The sequence below is a fragment of the Panthera uncia genome, chromosome D2, assembly GCF_023721935.1.
Source record: "Panthera uncia isolate 11264 chromosome D2, Puncia_PCG_1.0, whole genome shotgun sequence".
Classification (NCBI taxonomy): Eukaryota; Metazoa; Chordata; class Mammalia; order Carnivora; family Felidae; genus Panthera; species Panthera uncia.
Genome location: NC_064818.1, coordinates 56,226,506 through 56,246,471, shown reverse-complemented (window position 1 = coordinate 56,246,471; position 19,966 = coordinate 56,226,506). Strand labels below are relative to the sequence as shown.

General features: G+C 45.6%; 1 protein-coding gene across 1 annotated transcript in view; it reads right to left on the bottom strand.

Moving 5' to 3' along the window:
• Nucleotides 1-19,966, bottom strand: part of CNNM1 (cyclin and CBS domain divalent metal cation transport mediator 1) — a 58,623-nt gene that overhangs the window by 15,036 nt on the left and 23,621 nt on the right. Inside the window, exons 2-6 of the mRNA XM_049645560.1 lie at nucleotides 18,501-18,644; nucleotides 15,450-15,590; nucleotides 12,932-13,101; nucleotides 11,126-11,225; nucleotides 10,672-10,719 (exon numbers count right to left, since the gene is read on the bottom strand). Coding sequence (XP_049501517.1) covers nucleotides 10,672-10,719; nucleotides 11,126-11,225; nucleotides 12,932-13,101; nucleotides 15,450-15,590; nucleotides 18,501-18,644 — 603 coding nt within the window. The remainder of the gene's footprint in view (nucleotides 1-10,671; nucleotides 10,720-11,125; nucleotides 11,226-12,931; nucleotides 13,102-15,449; nucleotides 15,591-18,500; nucleotides 18,645-19,966) is intronic.

Sequence of the window (19,966 nt, the reverse complement as noted above, 5' to 3'; positions counted from 1 at the left end):
TAACATAACATAACATAACATAACATAACATAACATAACATAACATAACCTGGAAGGCCAACTCCAACTCCTTAGAGTTTTCTGCTAAAATATAAAACATAAAACAGGGTTGTATGGAGACAAATGGCCCCTACCCTAGGGGCTTCCCAGCCTCCTTATCCGCCCCCCCCGTGCCCCCACCGGGAGGTTTAGGTGAGGAATTTCAGGATTCTGTATCTGAAATGTGGTCCCGAAGGAAGAACAAGGGCTCTCAGTGGGCACATCTCTTTGGTCCTATGAACTCCTCACCTGCATGGAGGGCTGGGACTAAGAAGGACTAAACGGGGGTCCTCTAAAGTGTGTCTAGGGCAGGATTCCATCTAGGCCTAAGTGGGGGTGGGGGAACAGAATACTGGAATAACCCCCAGGACTTCTGTCAAAGGCATCTCAATGTTCAGAGTCAGTTTTGTTTTGTTTTGTTTTGCTTTTTTGTTTTTTTTTTTACCACTTTCAAGAAACATTCCTAGGGAAAGTTCAATTAAGACCACATCACTTGGTTTCAAAATGGATTGTGTGAACTATCTTCCCCAGATCAACGGAAGAGAGGGTCTTGTGGTGACCCTAGCAGAATCTCAACCGCAGAATAAACCTGAAGGAGAGACTGTCAAGCCCCCTCCACCCCTCTGCTTCCCAACAAATGCCACTCTGCATTTCTTCCCAGAAAGGGGAGGGTGTGCCGTCAGCCTCTCCTGACACAGATTTAGTTCAGGGGCTCAAATGCAGAGTCCACTTCCTCAGAGATTCCGCTCCTTGTTCTTCTAGGGCAGGACCTCGGGAATTTAATTCTGTCTCCTGAGATAATGGTGCCATCAATCAAGATAATTGATTAGCATGTATTTGGAGCTGAGTCCTTGAGGGTTGATGGTCTGTTTAGCTGCAAGCTGTTATTGTTGTCTGGCAAACTAGTGCAAAGGGTAAAATAACAATAGGCTGAATCATTTTTTCTCATTAGAGCCATAACAATCGCTGCCTTGATAGGATTATAGAATTGAGGATTTTATTTCCAGCTCCCCCTTCTCAGTAAGTGCCCTTTACATATATTCTGTCACTTATACCAGGAACCTGGGGGGTGCCCTTGACTCCTGCCGCTCCCCAGTCCCACACCAGGCCCTCTCACCTCTACTACTTCTGACATAATAAGCCCTTGGGCATCTATGTCTGTCCCCACTCAAGTCCCATTTACCTGGACTGCAGTCCCATCTCTCCGCTTATAAGCTTATGATCACCTCAGCTGCCAGAAGCACATTAAATAAGCTTTCTTTTATTTAGTCTGAATAAAATCTGAATTCCTTGCTTCATCCCTAATGTCCCCCATGACCTGACTCCCGATTTCCTGTCTGGTCTCATCTTGGGAACTCTCTTCCCCTCCCCTGCTTGCTCTGCTCCTCTCAACCATGCAAGTGTTCCCCTTTCCTCACCACCTCAGAGGATGGCATTTCTACTGCCCACCCTGCCCCTTTCACCCCCACCCCCACTGCTTGGCTCTCAGTCATTAGGTCTCAGCTGAAAGCCAACTTCTCTGAAGACTTTGGCTGAACTGAGGTTTCCCGTTTTCTTCTATCACTGTCCCTTGTTCATTCCTTCAAAGTACTTTTCACACATTTTAATTCATTATGTGTTTGTACTTGTTACGTCTACTCAGTTCAGTGCTAAATTCCATAAAGGCAAAGACCTGGTCTTTTCTGGTCATTGTTGTACACCCAGTACCTAGCACTGTGCCTGGCCTAGAGTAGGTGCTCAATAAAAATGTACAGAATAAATGAATCAGCACCTAAGGGTCCACTGAAGAGGTTTTATTTAGAATCTAAATTTTGTTTAAAAAAAGATTTCAGAGCTCTCAAATCATCCTGGATTAGAAAGCCTTTCCTTTGCAACTTAAAGCCATTCTGGGGAAGTTGACTTCTCCAAGAAGCTAGGGGTGGATAGAAGGACACTCCAAAACTGTAGCTGGAGAGAGTCAGAGAGTGGGCAGCGAGAATCCAGGGTACCAAGAGGCCTCAGGCTTTGGCCCAGTAACTCGAGGAAGAGGTCACAGGGAAAATGAGGACTTTGTCTGTTTAATAAAAGCATGTAAAACCAGGAATCCTGGACTCAGGTCTCTAGGGCCCTACCTATCCACTGGCTGATGGCAGGCCAGACCCCCCTCCACAGTGACCAAGGACTGAGAAGGACAGTGGTGGTGCCACAAAGAACAGAGCAAAGCACCCAGGTGATTGGGCAGAAAAATATGCATTTCATTTCTTGTTCTGGCCTCTTGAAAACAAGCTGATGGGTTCTGGTGTGGCCAGACTCTCTGTGGCTTTTCTGGGGTGGTGGCTGCTAAGTAAGTCGATGGTGCTTCCTCAGGGGAGCTGCTGTGGAAAAGCAGGGCCAGCAGTCCTGCAGGAGGGGGGCTTCTTTGTCGTGTGCGTGGAGTGTGGAAAACCCTACCCTGACCTGGTGGTCAAGTACCCTACCCTACCTTACCTCAAGTCCATTTGGAACAAGGGGACAGAGTGTGAGCAGGGCTGTGCATGCAGCTTCCCTGAGAAATAACCATCTCTCCCCGATAACCATCCACTTTGCCTGGTGGGACACAGGCTTGACATACCCCACATTTGCTGTTCCACAGCCTCATCCCTTATATCACAATCCCAGGCACATTCCAGAAGGATGGCAGAGAAACACAGGCCCATCTATGTACTAGACCACTTCCATCCATAGAAGGCTCTGCCTGAACCACATTCACACTGTTGGACACAGGGGCCACCACTATATCCCCGTTCCCCCCAGGGCTCTTGTCCTCACTGCCACTCTGCTGTCACTCACAGGGACCACATGTCACATGCAAGCAAGATCGCAGTTGGGCTAGGAGGAGAAACATGTTTTGTTTTGTTTTTTAAAGTCAGAACAATGCTATTGAAGGTTTATTCAAAATCCCAAAGGATTCCCAACAGCAAAAGATACAACTGTCTTACAAGGGTCAGGCCTATAAAAGCAATTTTTAAAAGGAAAAGAGCCCTCATTTCATGACAAAGAAAGTCCCAGCTCATCTGAGTGTTGTGCAAGATCAATGTTTTCGTGTCCCAGAGCCTGACATTCCTCAATAGGTAGGATGCTGATGACTCGGCATCTTGGTAATTGTGCACATACACTCAGAGGTTTCTGAGCAAGGGGAATGGAAATGCTTTTAATAAAAAAAAAGAGAAGAAATCAGTAACAGACGAGTGTCCCAGCAGCATGGCAAACTAGTTCAAGTTGTATAATTCCCCTTGGCATTTCCTAAGAGCAGGGGCCCAGTTGGGGGAGTAAAGAGGAAAATCCTAACTATAGTCAGAGAGGTCTAAGAGGGGACTGATCAAACAGTGATCATAAAACTGACCACAGAATCCCTCAACAGGAGGGAACAGCCAACATATCCCTTGTTCACTGTTGCTATTATATTACACCCTCGAGCTGGCCCTGGAGAGACTGGGCGGTGGGGAGCAGGGTTTTCTGCTCTAGACTCCTAAGTGCTGGGGAGAAGTGTGATAGACCTCATTCCTACAGCCCTTTCATGGTAAGTCTACAAGGGATATCTGTCCTAGATAGTAAGCTAGAGTTATTGAGGTTGGGTGGAGAAGGCCCTGGGGTAAAATTGGGTGTGGGGTTGGAGAGGGGGCAGAAGAGGACTTTACACTGTAACTGGGGCTGGATGGAATCTCCTCTGCACCGATAGATGGGGCCCCATGACTCTATACACAGCTCTGGGACACTTGCCTCACTCATGACACCTGTACCTGGAGCAGAACCCATGATACAGAAGAATACCCCACTTCCCTTTTCAGTCTGGGGATCCAAGGGGAAAGTAGGCTTCAGTGGCTTCCTGCTTCTATCTTTTGGAGCATCAGTGAGGGGCAAGGGGGAACAGCCCTCTTTGGTCATGGTCACTGTGCCATGGGCCATCTGTGTTCCCCAGACTGGATGGGGAGCTTAATTACATAGACCTAGAATAGTACAAACTAGGAATATTAAAATTCATCATTCTGGGGTAATATTCAACATCAGACAACCAAATGCCAAAAGCTCTCTGTCAGAGCTATAATGTGAACTCTGCAAATCAGCCCGAGTTAGGAGCCCAGATGAACTCGCTCACATTACATGGAGCTTTAATGGTTCCCAAATGTTTACTACACAAAAGCCAAACCAAAGGAATATTTCCACTTACCACATTTCACAAAGTAAAAGGATTATTTTTAGAGACTCGCTATATATTCTGGGAGGAAACTGTCCCATCGATCTCAAAGCGCATTTCAGATGGTCAGCTGAACACTGAAAAAGACTCCTTGCTTCTGACCTCTCTCCTGCCTCTGTGCTTTTGTGGATTTGGAAGGATTGTCATGGGGAACTCAAAATCATCTCCCCTGGGGAAATAAAAAAAGGATGACTCTGGGGAGAGGGAATGGTAACTGCAATGGAGCCGTGTACTCTCAGTGGGTTGATCAGAAGTTTACTTTTTAAATGAAAGCACCTGCAAAGCTGGCTAACTACATCACGCACTAGAAGCAATGTACAAAACCACTCCGCTCTCCTTATTTCAAACCTAAAGTTCAAATAGAAAGAAACTGCTATGGACAATGGTGGCAATATTTGGCACAGGGACTGGTGGCCTCCATCCACTGTGAGCACCATAATTCATTAGCACAACTGCTTTCAAAATGCTAATAAGTCACAGCCCTCTAGGCGGCACAAAATGCCCATGTTCAGAGGGGCAGCCAGGTCCAGACAATAAGAGAGCGGGACCTAGAAGACTTGGATTCCATACATCACCGGGTGCTCATCAAGACAAGTGCATTCCTTGATCCCCATCACCTATTTCCCTCTTTCCTTCACCCCTTCCCCTCTGTTAACCATCAGCTGAACTGTTCTCTATAGTTAAGAGTCTGTTTCTTGATTTGTCTCTTTTCCCTTTGCTCATTTGTTGTTTCTTAAATGCCACGTGTCACCATATTGTACGCCTGAAACTAATATAGCACTGTGCATTAACTACACTGGGATTTAAAATAAGAAAGAATTTTGCAATACATACCCGTACATATCACATACATCTTAAACTTACACAATGTTGTATGTCAATTATGTCTCAATAAAACTGGAAACTTTTTTCTTTTTTTGAGTATAGCTGACACACGGTTATACTGGTTTCAGGTGTACAACTCAGTTTATATCTGATGACAAGTTTATATCTGATGCTATGTTCACAAGGGTAGCCACCATCTGTCTCATTACATCACTATCACACTATCACTGACTGCATGCGAGTATGCTCTGCCTTTGATTCCTGTAACTTATTCTTTCCAATTGGAAACTTTGGTTAAGAATAAAAAACAATTGGAAAAATTTGAAAAAAATAAACGTAAAATTAAAAAATAGAGAGAGATTTGGATTCCAGTCCTCACCCTTCCACCTCGTCACCACACCTGTGATACTGATCGATGGCTTAAAGTTTTCGGAGCCTGTTTCCTTATCTGTTGTTTTCCAACAATAATTCCTTCGCATCTCCTACGGTGGTTGTGGGGATCAAATAAAATGATAGAGTTCTTTTTAAACTTAAAGGCCCTATTGATTTCCACGATTTCTCAACTCCTCTGTGTAAGATGGGGGTAAGACGTAATATATGTAAATAACTGTATCTGGATCATAAATCAAGTATGGGGCCAGGCAAAAGGGGACTGGATGAAAGGAGGTGAGGAGGAAAGAATCAAAGGAGAAGCAAGGCACCCATGACTTTTCTTTCCTCTTCCTGCACTGTCACTGCTCCACTCTGCAGAGGTAAACCGAAGGTTGGAAGAAGCTGGCCATGCTGTGTGGCCTGCCAGTTTCCTTTGGGTTGAACAGCCAGTCATGGAAAATGAGGCGGGATGGTTAAAAGAGCTCTCAGGGGCAGATGGCGCGAACGAGGGTTGCATTAGAAGTAGCAACAGCTCCTGAGGGGGTGTGTGTCACACAGCAGGAACGAATCACCCTCATCTTGGTCTGACAACTGGGTTACCATCAAGTTTTTCATAATAAATATCAATGAACTAGAGTGAACCTTCCTTTAACCGGAAAGTTAAAATGAACTGGCTTGTCTGGTTAACTGAGGGTTATTTAAAAGGAGACTACAACGTTGCTTTGATCCTATTTGGTTGAAAAATGTGCATCTTCCGTTTCAGCTGAAACTTCATAACACACTCTTCATTTGCTGAGACTCCCTGAGTGTGAAGGATCTTGAAGGTCCATGATGTGGTCATTTCTAATTGTGCCGGCAGGCAGAAGCAGACCAGTTAGCTGGTGAAGGCACCAGCCCGGCATCCCACATCGACTGAGCTGGCCTATGGTCATCATGAAGGCATGAGCTCTCACAAAGTGAGAAAAATTTTATTTCTTGGTGGAAGATCACCATTAAGTGAGAGAGGAAACCTTGGTGAAATCTGAGAAGGTGACTGACTTGTCTTGTACAGATAAACATGGGAACCAGATGATTTTTGATGGGAAAAATGTGATTTGGGAGAAAGCAGGAGTCAACATAAATATTTCTGAAATTGCAAACTTGGGGGCTTGGGGTGTCAGGGCATAGCCTTTTTGAAAGTTGAGGGTCTACTGTACAGATAGCAAAACATAACTGGATTCTTGATGACTGAGGTTATGGTAAGGCCTCAGAATCATACTGTAGCATTGGGATAAGGGAGACAGATGTGGAGGATACAGGGAACTGGACTGTGTTTTCACATTCTAACTTTTAACAAGTAAATTCTTGGTTTCGTCATTACTTACTCCATGAGCCTAAGAGAGCAACCTCTCGAGATGAAAACAATACAAACACTTAATTGCTTATTTAGATGTATTACATTCTACTCAGTCCTTGAGTTACTATATAGTTCTGTGAGGAGCTGCTTGACCCAGTTAAAAAGAAACCCAGCATCTTTTATTTAATTAACAACAGAGGTTAAACCTAATGAAAAGTTGTTTTGAAAGTTTTACACATATTCTTTGTATGAGTAAGGCCAGAGAGAATATGGTCACTACTGGGTAACATTATGAGGAGGAGGAGGAGGATGGGTTAGCTAAAGGCAGAGACCACATAGAACAAAAGGTGGAGGAAAAACAGGTAGTAATAAAGAACAGTATTCCATTGTCTCTATTTTGCTCCTGCTGCACTCCTCATCTTCCATTTTGCAGTCAGACAAATGACAGGAAAGCTCACACCATCTCTCAGCCCATCATTTCTCCCTGTACACACACAAAGACATCCCGGGGAGCTGAACCCAAGTGTCACCATTGAACCAGCAATCCCTGGGCTGTATGTGCAAATGAGTGTTACCTGTGTGGCGTGCTATGCCTTAGTCATGGCCGTGCCTGCTGGGAGAGACTAGTTCTCTCACAGGATGGTGACAGAGACCAAAGGCCTCCTGAGAACCCTACAGGATCTACGGACACCCGAAACACCCATGCATGTTTACCTGGGGAGCCCGCCAGAGAGTCCCCTCTGCTGAAGGCGAAGGTACGAGACACAGAGACAGGCACTAAAGAGTCAAGGGCCAAGGATTTGTGAGATGCAAAAGGGAAGATAAACATAAAAGAAAGACAAAGAGCAAAGTGTGTAAGTCATGCTGTTCTTGAATCTTCACAACGTTACATTTCTCCGCTTCTGAAAACAGGGAAATTGCATCCTCTCACAAAGTCACTCTCCAGAAGGAGGAACATAAAACAGAGTCTGTTGAAAGTCTTCTGAAAAGATGTGCAGTAATCTTAGAGGGAATGAGACCTGTCAAGAACAGGCAGTGTCCTGGCAGGGACTGTGTGTATGCGGCATTCTCTCTGAGCCAGCAAATGCACTGGGCGTCCAGCACCGCATCAGCACCAGGCTCTCCCAACTGCCAGACCTGTGGGAAGGCTAAAAGCAAGTGCACGCTCCTACAAGGGGCGGCCTTAAGGAAGCGGAATCCTCCTGCCTCAGGCTCCTAGGAGCTCCTCGGTGGTCACAGCACTGGGGAAGAATGGTGCATTGCTAGGTCGAGGGGTGTTTCTGTCTGGGAATCTGTCTTCCGGGTTCTTACACGATTATTCTGAGAGCCCCCTTCCTTGGGGACTAAATGAAATCAGTCTGCAGGTAACAGCACACCAAAACATGCAACTTCTGTAGCCTTATCTGCTGCACCAGACGATTTTACTGAAATTACCCATATATGCAGGGGAGTGGGAGAGCTTTATACCTACCTAATAATCATTTACTCTAACACCAGATGTCGAAGAATATTGGCTCCTAATGTAGTGAGACATACTGGAATAAGAAACTCCATAGTCTCAAGAAGCATCCTAGAGCTTCCTGGGCTGCAAATTAAATGTATACTCCACCAAACAGGTGGGAGACAGTCTATCCCTGCCTACCTCACCCTGTGGGCAGCCGTTCCCTCTACCCTGAGCTCAAGCCTGGTTCCTTCAGAGTTCTAGGCTCACTGTGGTCCTCCTGGGTCCTTGGCAATCAGACCCAAGATAGACGAGACAGTGCTGGCTGTGTTCCCTTTGCCCTACACAGGAAAACCAGGGGGACTTACTCATAACCTCAAGTTCAATTCCGAGGCATAGGTCCCAGGACCAGTGCTCTGGCAAATCTGTCATCCCATTTATCTCCTTCAAAGGCTAATAAAGCTACAGGCTGGCTTTGAGGACAGGGGTAGTTTGCTAGACCAAGACCCTATAAGAATTTACTGCCTTAAGCTCTCCTTTGATTTCAGGTTGACGTTCTTGGCCAGTGAAAGATGCCAGGTGGCTGGATCCCTGGGCTGAGGACGCATCTGGGACAACTGTGAGGTGTGGAGGCCCTGGCAGATATTTCACACTGGGGAGGGCTTGGGGGGGTGGACAACAGAAAATATTTCCATACCCATACTGCTAATTCGATTTCTTTTTCCTTCTGAAGATTTATAAAGATGCTCAGAAGTGAGGCGAGGGAAAGAGTTTAATGCTACTTTTTAGTTAACCAGTTTTGAAGGAGAGGTCAGTGTTGCAAGTTTACTCCTGTCTCACTTATAAAATGGAAGGATTTTGATAGAAAGAACTAGAGACAGGAAGAAAGGGAGGGAGGAAACCAGATAACATCTTTCTACTACTTCTAATATATACATGTGTATATATATATATACACACATATATTTTTTAAGAAAAGCCATTCAAATTAGGTGGGCTGGGAAGTCTCATGTAGCTCTTTGTTTCCACCTCCTTTGGTCTTCTGAAAGAGCCAGAACAAGGCCAACAGAGGTAAGTAACATTTAGAATCCTAGGAATTACTCCACTTTGAGCAATCCCTAATATGATGGATGGAAATCTTTAAAGAACCAAGATTTACCTGGTCCTCTAGCCCATCCCTCACCCATCCAGAGTTCTTGTTCTAAGATGATGAGCTTCCTTCATCAAACTTGAGATTTGTTGGCTTATATAAGTATATAATCTTACATTTTACAGATCTTCAGCTCATGTTGGGCTATGTCTTAGGTATGGGCAGGTACTGCAACTTCATTTCAGCCTCCTGCTGGGCTAGGTTGTGAATTACACTGTAAAGTGTTCCAATCTTTCCACACAGAAGTTGCATTCTGGAACATGATGGGTCTCAAATGTGTATTTCATTGTGCTATGTGAACTAGTTTGGACACTGGAATGTATCTGGGTGTCATCAACTCACTGGGTAATTTGGAGCAATTCTTCAGTATCTCTGTGTTAAAATGGTATCTACCTTTCATATCCCAGGGATTGTGATATCAAACTTTGGAACCCTCTGATAAATACTGATATAGTGCACTTTGTAAAGTATCTTTTGTAATAAGAGAAAACACCCCATTTGGCATTAAAATAGCCACATTTGTAAACACCAACAGCTGAAAGCAATGCAAAATTCAGACCAGTAAATTAATAGGCAATCTAGACAAATAATTCTTTCTGGATCACACTTACATTCCAATAAATGCCATGCCTTCTAAACGCAAGGGCAATAACTACACACATGAAACAGCAAGAAGGTAGAGCACAGAAGGGGCAGAACAGACCAGCCATCAGCCCTGGGCCAGCCCCCACCATTCACATGCACAGCCAGCTGGCAGCCAGCTCTCTACCAGCTAAGATGTGGTGACAAGGAAAGAGATGTAGATAAGCAACATATTGTACCAGCCTGGGACTTACATCCTAAGATCTTGCAGTCACTTCCTACTGACCCCACAGACACAGCAATGACTTACTAGGGTTTTCAAATAAAGGCCAGTGGGTGAATTATATCACAGCAGAGAAGGAAAGGCTGAACCTCCACCAGAGCACGCCAAACACCTGCCTTCATTCCCCAGCATGTGACAACACATGGTGTCCCGCCCCACCCCCTCCCCACCCCCATACTTTGCTCCCCGTCACTCATCACTTGCCCATGAGCAGAGAAGCAGCAGAAAACATTGCAAATGCAGAAACTAAGCACCTGTGGTCTGTGGGTACCTGGCAGGAGGCAGTGTTCTTGGCAGAGCATTACAAACAGGCTGCCAACATTTGTGTTAGCCCCAGCCCAGGCTCAAAGTGCTCAGTCCAGGTCCCCAGAGTGGGCTGAGGCAGGACTACGATGGGGGCAGATGAGGGAGGGGTTTGAGAGATACATACGAAAGACAGAGGATCCAGCCAGACTTCCAACTTTCCGCACATCGTTATCTAAGGACAGAAGGATGCAGTGTGTTTCAGAGGCAGTTCAGAAAACACACCTTCTTGTGGGAATGCCCCCTCTTCCACCCCACCCCCAGCACCAATTAACCCTGCAAAAACCAGGCGATCAGATGGAAGTGTAAAAAGCAAAAGAAACTTGTCTTTTCGGATGGAAAAATATCCACTATCCACTCCTAACACTTGATAATGTTACAGTCTACCATGTACTTCTACAAACAAACTCTCTTAATAAAAAATGACTCTTATACCCATTTTACAGAGGGGGCAACTAAAGCCTAGGAAGTTAAATGGCTTGTTCAGGGTCCCTAAGAGGAGTCCGGACTTGAACCCAGATGTTCTTTCCTATAATATTCCATGGCTTCCCCAATAACCTGAGACTTGGGAACAGGAATACCTGAGCAAGCAGTGGTCATGATGGCTGGGACACCATAGTAGGTGAAGGCTCCATTCTCGAAGCGAAGGCCTTCCTTACCAACCTCCACTTCTACTTTACCCTGGAGAAAGAAGGAACTGTGCTAAGGGTGTACATGTACGAGCACCTCCACTCCTATTACTGACTATGACCCTAAGCACTTTTGTCTGGATAACAAGTGGACTCACGTTCTTATTCCAGGGAGATGTGAAGTCTGTCCAGACTCATTTCAAAAACAGTGCCTCCAACCTCAGTAGCCCTTTGCAGTAAATTAACTGCTTAGTCCATAAAGGAGCATCCAGTCCTGAATAACCAAGCTCTCTTTGCATGCTATGATGGCCCTTTCATGATGAATGGCCAGGCACCAGCTAGCCCTGGGCTCTGTAAACTGACCCACTGGTTTAGTGGGGTCTGAGTAGACCATGTCTAAGTCTGGTTGAGACAAAATCTGATTCTGTGTGGAGCTTGTTTGTTACCAGTGATAATGACAGCTAATGGGTAGCATGTAGTGTGTGTCTATGGGCCCAGTACAGTGTTATGCACACGCATAGATTCTTGTTCACTCAGTCCCACAACCTTATGAGGCCCATACTGCTTTTATCCCCAGTTTATGGAAGAATCAATTAGAGTCTCAGAGAGATTAAATGACTTGGTCAAGGTTAGTTAGGAAGTGGCAATACTGGAATCTTAAAGCCAGATCTTTCCAATTTCTGAAGCAATACTCTTGCCACTACATTTTACTCCCTCCAGCTTTTATTTGAAAATGGTTAAGTTTACATTAAGCATAAAATAGATTATATGAGTTCATTATGTTATATCAACAATTTAACAAGACCCTCCTTGATTTCCAGCAGTGAAAATCTCTACTTTTGGAGAAGGGAGATCATGTTATTGAGGTTATTTGGAAGGATGCGTGTGAGGCCCATCACAGGGTCAGAGCAGACAGGCCGTAGGTGGACTGTAACAAAGAGAGGCCATGTCTAAGTCGATTGAGTTTAATTAAGATTTTAAGGCAATCACTATATTTAGGGTCCATAAGATTCTGTTGAGGAGAGATGGGAAACAGTGATAGCACTAAGGGTGGAGCCAGGCCAGAGAGCCAGCAGCGTCACAAGCTGGAACCACACATGACGTGTATTTACGCCAGGCCTATTCAGGCACTCAGGCAGAAGGCGATGATACCTATGTGAGCACCAGGAAGATGCCGCACCTCTTTCATCTGGTCTTCAGTTCCCTTCCTGGTCCTATTAAGGAGGAGAAGATCTGAGAGAGTGCAAAGGCTGACATGTGGCAGAGAGAATGGATGTGTTCCACAATGCCTCCAGGGAGTGGAGCAAGGAGTGGGTGGGAGTCCGATATGGTGAGATTTCAGTGTGACAGAGGGAAGGGCTTTAAACAAGAATCATCTACAGTTTGGGGGGCGGGCAATGGACAGTTCCATTTCTGGGGATTTCTAAGCAGACAAGGAGGCATTTGGGATTCTATAGGACAATGGTTTTGGAAGTTCAGCCACAGAACCCCTCTGCTGGAAAAGTACCCACCCCACCCCACCATCGACACTGCTGACTGGTTAGACTAAATGCCATCAAGATCCCACCACTCCCAGGACACCAGCCAATCATACTTGGCCCCTTCTGTGGGTCATGAACAAACGTCCTCCCCAACTGGCCTTGCCCTGAAGCAGCAAGCTCAGTCTTCGAACCTGGCACTGGGGAGGCACAGCCATTCCTCTCCAGCCTGGAGATGCCCTTGTCCTGCCCTGAGAGGGTCTCCAAATTTCCCACTCACCTGGAGAAGCAGCACAAAGTAGTCCACGGGGCGGTTGCGCTGGTAGAGGTAGTGTTCTGGGGCCTTCTTGTTCTTCTCGTCAAACTTTAGCTCCTGGATCACATTGGGATGTTTCAGGAGCCGGAGCAGGATCTTCTCCGAAAGGTACAGAGATTTAAAGGGTTCCACCTCTAGGGGAGATAGGGAGGGAGGAAGAATCGCAGGTGGAGGAATCAGGATGGGCAAAACCAGGGCATGTATCTAGGGCCACCTCCATTCATGTTCCTGGGCACCAAGCTGGCAGGGCTCTTGTGATTCTCTCAGGTGGAAGGGGTGAGGGTGGTTCTTAAACCTGAGTGTGTGCCTCAGGTTTTCGCCATGCCCTCTGGGGAGTGTATCTCTGTGCTGGCACACTGGAGAACCAGGTCACCATTTTGGAAATGTCAGTTTTGCTACTTATTTTTTTCTTGATTTTATTTACAGTTGTATGTGGATTTAAAAAAGAAGGCAATTTCGCCATTTGCAACAACATGGTTGAACCTGGACGGCATTATGCTAAATGAAATAAGCCAGACACATAAGGGCAACTATGTATGATACCACTTACATGATGAATCTAAAATAGTCAAACTCATAGAAGCAGAGAGTAACAGCAGGGTTGCCCAGGCCTAGTGGGAGGGCGACTTGGGGGAAGTATTGGTCAAAGGGTGCAAAATTTTTTATGCAGGATGAGTAAGTCCTAGAGATCTCCTGCATAGCTTAGTGCCTATAATTAGCAATACTATACTGTATACTTAAAATTGTGCTAAAAGCATAGGATCTGATGCTAACATATAAAAAATAATAATAAAGAGGGTGGGAGGAAACTTTTGGAGGTAGTGGATATGTTTATGGCATAGACTGTGGTAATAGTTTCACAGGTGTATACTTATCTCCAAACTCAAGTTGTTTGTGTTAAATATGAACCACTTTTTGTATGTCAATCATACCTCAATAAAGTGGTTTAAGAAGAAAGAGTAATGATAAAAAAGAGCACAGATAAGTAAGCCATGTGAACAACAAAGGCTTTAATGCTGTGATCAGGGGCGCCTGGGTGGCTCGGTCGGTTAAGCGTCCGACTTCGGCTCAGGTCATGATCTCACGGTCCGTGAGTTCGAGCCCCGCGTCGGGCTCTGTGCTGACAGCTCAGAGCCTGGAGCCTGTTTCGGATTCTGTTTCTCCCTCTCTCTCTGCCCCTCCCCTGTTTATGCTCTGTCTCTCTCTGTCTCAAAAATAACTAAACGTTAAAAAAAATTAAAAAAAAAATAAATAAATAAAAAATTAAAAAAAATGCTGTGATCAAATGAAATATAGAAAATTCAATCTGGCTTATTTGTAGGACATGTATTTGTTGAGTGAAATGAAATTCCAGGGCGCCTGGGTGGCTCAGTCAGTTAAGTGTCCGACTTCTGCTCAGGTCACCATCTCACAGTTCCTGGGTTTGAGCCCCGTGTGGGGATCTGGGCTGACAGCTCAGAGCCTGGAGCCTGCTTTGGATTCTATGTCTCCCTCTCTCTCTCTCTCTCTTTCTCTCTCTGCCCCTCCCCAACCTGTGCTCTCTCTCTCTCTCTCTCTCTCTCTCTCAAAAATAAATAAATAAACAAAAAATTTAAAAACAAAGAAATGAAATTCCAAGTTAATAATACAGAGAGTTAATTACTGGATAAGTTATCAAAAATGTGAAGCACTGTTGTACCCCAAATATTATATGGGATGTGATGTGATATGATGGAAAACAGGCAGGCAGTAGTGAAATCTGTATTCAGAACCAGAAAACATGTTGAAAACTACTTTAAAGAAGCTCCAATTTAAACTTTTCTACTTGTTGGCACCCGGAACAGTATTAGCACTCATTATATTCTCAATAAATCTATGTTGGATTAACTGACAACAGAACTTAGTCATGGGTGTGATCATTCTAAGTCAGCACCCTAATTAGGCCTGGATCAGAGACACATTTTAGCTGCTTTACAAGAAGGAGAAATTTGTATTTGGATCCTCTCGCTTTTTTTTTCTTTCTAGAGATTTCAAGATTCACAATTGACTTCTGTATTTTAAGAATTTGAAGGTCACAAGCCTATCTGGTCCTAGGAGGTTATGGGACCCCAGGCCTTGTGGCTAGGTGGCACAGGGCCTTTCCCTCTTCAACAGGAGGATCCTTGGGGGCACCCCAGCTTCAACAGGATGGAGCTCGGCTCCTGCCAGGAAGCAGGTGGAGGAAGGGAAAATAGCAGCAGTCGTTCCTTTAGCTCTTTTCTAGAGTAAAGGAGAGAAAAGCAGAGTTGAGTTGTACTCACTTCCACCCAAGATCAGGCCTGGGGCTGAAAAAGAAAAGTATGTGGCATCCTGTGGCCCTACCTAAGGCACCCCATCCCCTGGGACAGTGGTTCTCAGTCTGTGCTGCACACTGGTTAGGTTAAGAATGATTGGTATGTGGGTTTCACCTTCTAGATTCTGCTTTACTTGCCTGGGGAGGAGACACAGGTGGGCAGAGTCATACCTGTGGCCATGAAGCGGTGCGTGGCCAGCAGAAGCTGTGGGGAGATCTTCACCCTCATCTCCGAGTCGGAAAGCTTAAACAAGGAGAAGTCATGCCGCTTCCTCTCCCGGTGTGGGACCCTCTGCTTTTTCCGATTGTCGGCTGTAGGATCACAGGAGACAGATGGCGACTATCTCAGAATCGCTGGTGATTTTTGGAAGTTTCCCCAGAGTCACATGGGACAAATAGATCCTTTGGGATCACATGAATTTCTGCAAAGTGTCAACTGTAGGTGACATCACAACTTCTTTCCCAGGAAGCAGAAGGATGTTGATTGAAGGTGGGAGACAGACGCTGCCATGTCTCAGTATTATTTACACTTAGGTGGTGTAGAGTGGAAAAGGGGACAGGCTGGCCTGGCACCCCCAAGGCTGGGGCTCTAGTGCCAGCTCCCTTCCTTACAAGCTGTGCAACATCTCTAAGCATCAGAGTGTGTGTGTTTTAATCAATACAATGAGGTTAATAATCAGCAATAACACTTCTATGCGTGCCATGCAGTTATTATGAGACTCCAATCAGAACCTACCTGTGAGATGATTACAAAATGGCATTCATACATGAGGGACTAGCATTCTCAGCATAAAGGGGATTGGCAGAGCCCAGGAGGTTTCTGCCTCTGCCCTTCTCTTGTCCCCAGAGCTGGGCTCACCAGGTCTCTTCCTGCTGATTTAAACCATGCCCTGAGCACCCGAGGCATGTCACCCAAAGGACATAGGTGGTCACCTCTTCCCACTGACAGTTCTCCTGCTCCAACCCTAGCCTCTCCCCTAGGAGAGACTTGAGAAAAAATCAAGGGAAGAAGAAAGGAGAAGGAATGGGGAGAGCCCTATAACTTACAAGGGGGTTCTCTAGGCAGGGCTCTCAGACGACCTGGAGGGACCCTAGACAGTCTGTGATATTGATTGAGAATATCTGCTTTTTCCAATTTAATTTTTTCTCCCTTATTTTCTAAAACTTGTGTTAAAAGATATTTTTTTAGGGGTAGGGGGAATGTTTTCTTTGGTCATGTGTCTTTTGCTTTCCCTTAGGTTTTGGGTAAAATTTTGAACTGTCTCACCTATTTCATAGCGCTAAGGGGGGGCAGAGAAAGGGATTTTGGGTTTTCTCCAAACTTGGCCTGGAGACAAAAAGGGCTGCAGGGAACTTTCAGTGCAGGCTGAGTGGATGCAGTGTAAATTAAAGGGAATGAACCCCAAGGAAAAGAACCAGGGCCCCAGAATCTGGCTCCCTGGTATTGTCCTTCTCCTTTTGGAGCTCACTTCAGCCCCACTGTTTGGGTTTCCTTTTAGAAGTCAGAAAGTGCCCTCCTATCGTGCTGCTGTCTCGTGGGCCTATCTTGGACTCTGGGCTGCTGCTTGAATGCTTCTTTTGCTTGGGTAGCAACAGTGGCAAGAAGCAGACCCGGCTGTCCTGTGGGTCAGGGTCAAGTGAGTAGAAACACCGTATTCCCAGTTCCTTGGCCTTCTGACAGCTTTAAGGAATCATGCCAGAAGCTTATTTATAAGGGCAGGAAAACCCACGCCTTCTCCTTTAGATAGAGGATTGCTTAGCAAGAGAGCAGCAAATACATGTATCGGATCAATTCTTTTGTTCTCACTGGTGAGCAACCTTCGGATTTATATGACATGCTTGCGTAACTATCCCCTCTTCCTTCTCCATCAGAATGCCACTTAACATTTCATCACTGGAGAATCATTCATCTGATCTTCCTCTTTGTTCCCATTATTTTAACAGTGAGTATTGGGAGCATTAAAGTTGTTAAATGCTGAGGTTGTTAAATGCTGGAGGAAGGAATGTACTCATTTAGACTACTATCATTACTATTAGCCACTAACACTTTAGTGTGAATGCCTTCTTCAATATATCTCCTGAGACACTTGGGAATTTTTAATCAAGAGTGGTGGGCAGAGGTGAAGGGAGAAGGGAATGGGGGTGGGGGGTGTAGAGGTTAATCCCTATTGGAAGAAGTTGGGCCTGGCCATGGTATCACAATAAAACCAGATACTGTGACACTCTTGCTATGTTTTGTCAAGGCCTGGTCCACCTTTTAACTTTGATCGCTTCTAAGTCTAAAGGGAAGGTAATGTTTCTGCACCACTCACTGCCTTACAGCATGAAAGCTTTTTCTACTGGGAGCTAGTTTCTGAATGGCTGCTTCTAGCAAATAAGGGCAGGGGTCTGGATGGAATGGGCTATCCAAGGCAAGGAAAAGGGACTGCTGTCCCATGAAGTGAAATTTGGAGGAGGAAATACTTCCTGGCCTAGGGATTCCCACAGATTTAGATAACACTCCCATCCCACAGACACAGCAAGCCTTTGTAGTGTTTGCAACCAAAGCTTTGACAAGGCTCAGTAACCAAAAGCAGTGTCACTGTCTACATAGAGTCCATATTGTTCCTCAGGGCTCAGGGGGTGGGAGGGTGAGGAGAAAGGAGATAGGGTGGGTGCTGGGGATGGGAAGGGAGAATGAGAAACCAGGCTGTAGGGCTGAAAAAGCATGAGGGAGAAGAGCAGTATCGAAGAAGGGGTATTTAAGGTTTTGGCTTAGGTTGTGTGTGGGCAATCTCATGGCAGTCTCCACGCATGCTGACGCTGCGGTGTGAGCCGACTGTGGGAACAGTTCCAGGGAGTGCTAGGTTCTGCGTCTAGGTGGATGAAGAGACAAAACAAAACACCACCGGGGACAAAAACAAGGGCAGAGTGGCCACCTGAGGCACACTTGGTTTCCTCTAGTTCTTTTTCCATCCAAAGGCCAGGAGGTCCCCTTCTTAATCTTGGCTCGGTTCCTGAAGGTTCTCTCCTGATAAACATCTAGCTAGCATGTTCTCAGTGACTCAGGGTGATTCAAGCCAGGGTATCTTGCCATGCCAGCACCTGGCATTTGGGGGATGACACACAGCAATGATAGGCTTGTCCTGACACCCTCTCACAGCCTATATCAAACTAAGCCAGCTCTGACAGTCTCAGAAGAAATAGGATGACCTTAGACAACAGCCAAGGCCATGCACTTACTGTAGAGGTCAGTTTCATCCAGGATCTCCGACTTAATGATCTCCTCTATGATGTCCTCCAGAGTGACAATGCCCATCACCTCATAGAAGGGGTCCCCTTCTCCCTCATTATTCACCCGCTGGACAATGGCCAGGTGAGATTTTCCTAGAGAACAAATGAAGTCCCAGTTAAGCTCTGGTACATTTTTAGAAATCTTTCCTGATGAGAAATTACACAAAGTTGCTCTGTGACCAATCTTGGGACTGAACTCAACTTAGGACCTCCTTGAAATATGAAGTTTGTATACAAGCTCTTATAAATGCAAACCTTGTACTTTTGGATCTGTCTCTTTTTTAGGAAAGTTACCTAATACACATAAAGGCAGCTACCTTTTTTTTCTTTGAGCTTTCACAGATTAGTAAGTGTATCTAAGTTGAAGGAGGATGAATAATCTAATTGAAAGAATGAAAATTTGGAATCAAAAGAATTAGGTTTGAAGCCCTTCTCCTCCTCCAAACTTCCCCTATCCCTTCTCCCTAACTATTCTGGTTACTGTATGTGCAACTGACCCTAGGCAAATCATTTAACCTCTGTTGAGTCTCAATTTTCTCATCTAGAATTAGGGAATAATACCAGTACGGTGATTTTTAAAAAAATGTTTATTTATTTTTGACACAGAGAAAAAGCACAAACAGGGGAGGGGCAGAGAGAGAGAGGGAGACAGAAGATCCGAAGCAGGCTCCATACTGTCAGTGCAGAACGCAATGTGAGGCTCAATCCCACATGTGAGATCATGACCATGGCTGGAGTCAGACGCTTAACCAACTGGGCCACCCAGGCGCCCTACCAGTATGGTGATTTTAAAACATGATCCCAAATTCTTTGATACATCTCTTAACGAAAGGTGTGGTCTCTGTCTCCTTCCCTTGAATCTGGGTGGGCCTGTGACTGAGTCAACCAACAGAGGACAGGCACATGTCTGCAATGTGACCTCTGAGGCTAGGTCATAAAAGGCACATGGCTTCTGCTGCAGAAATGCTCTAAGAAGGCTGAGGCCACCATGGTGGAGAGGGCACATGTGGACGCTTAGGTGACTGTTCGAGCTGAGCCTGGTCTTCCAGCCATCCCACCAAAAGTGCCAGATAGGTGAGCGAAGCTGTGTCCAGTGGATCTGCCATCCCAGCTGATCCAGCCCCAGCTGCTGGGTTTCCCCACCCCCACCCCCACCCCCGCCAGCCATTTGAGAGTCTTCTCCAGCTGCAGGTACAGACACTGTGACGCCGAAGTGAGCAAGTCCTGCTGTATCTTGTCCAAATTCCCAACTCAGAGAACCTGTGAGCTTAATAAAATGGTTGTCGTTTTACGTTTCTAAGTTTCAGGGTGGTTTGTTAGCAGTCATGGCAGCTAGGATAACCAGTAGCCATAAGGTGATCACGGAGCTCGGGTGACTTAGTGGGTGTGTGAAAGTGCTCTGGAAACTATAATGT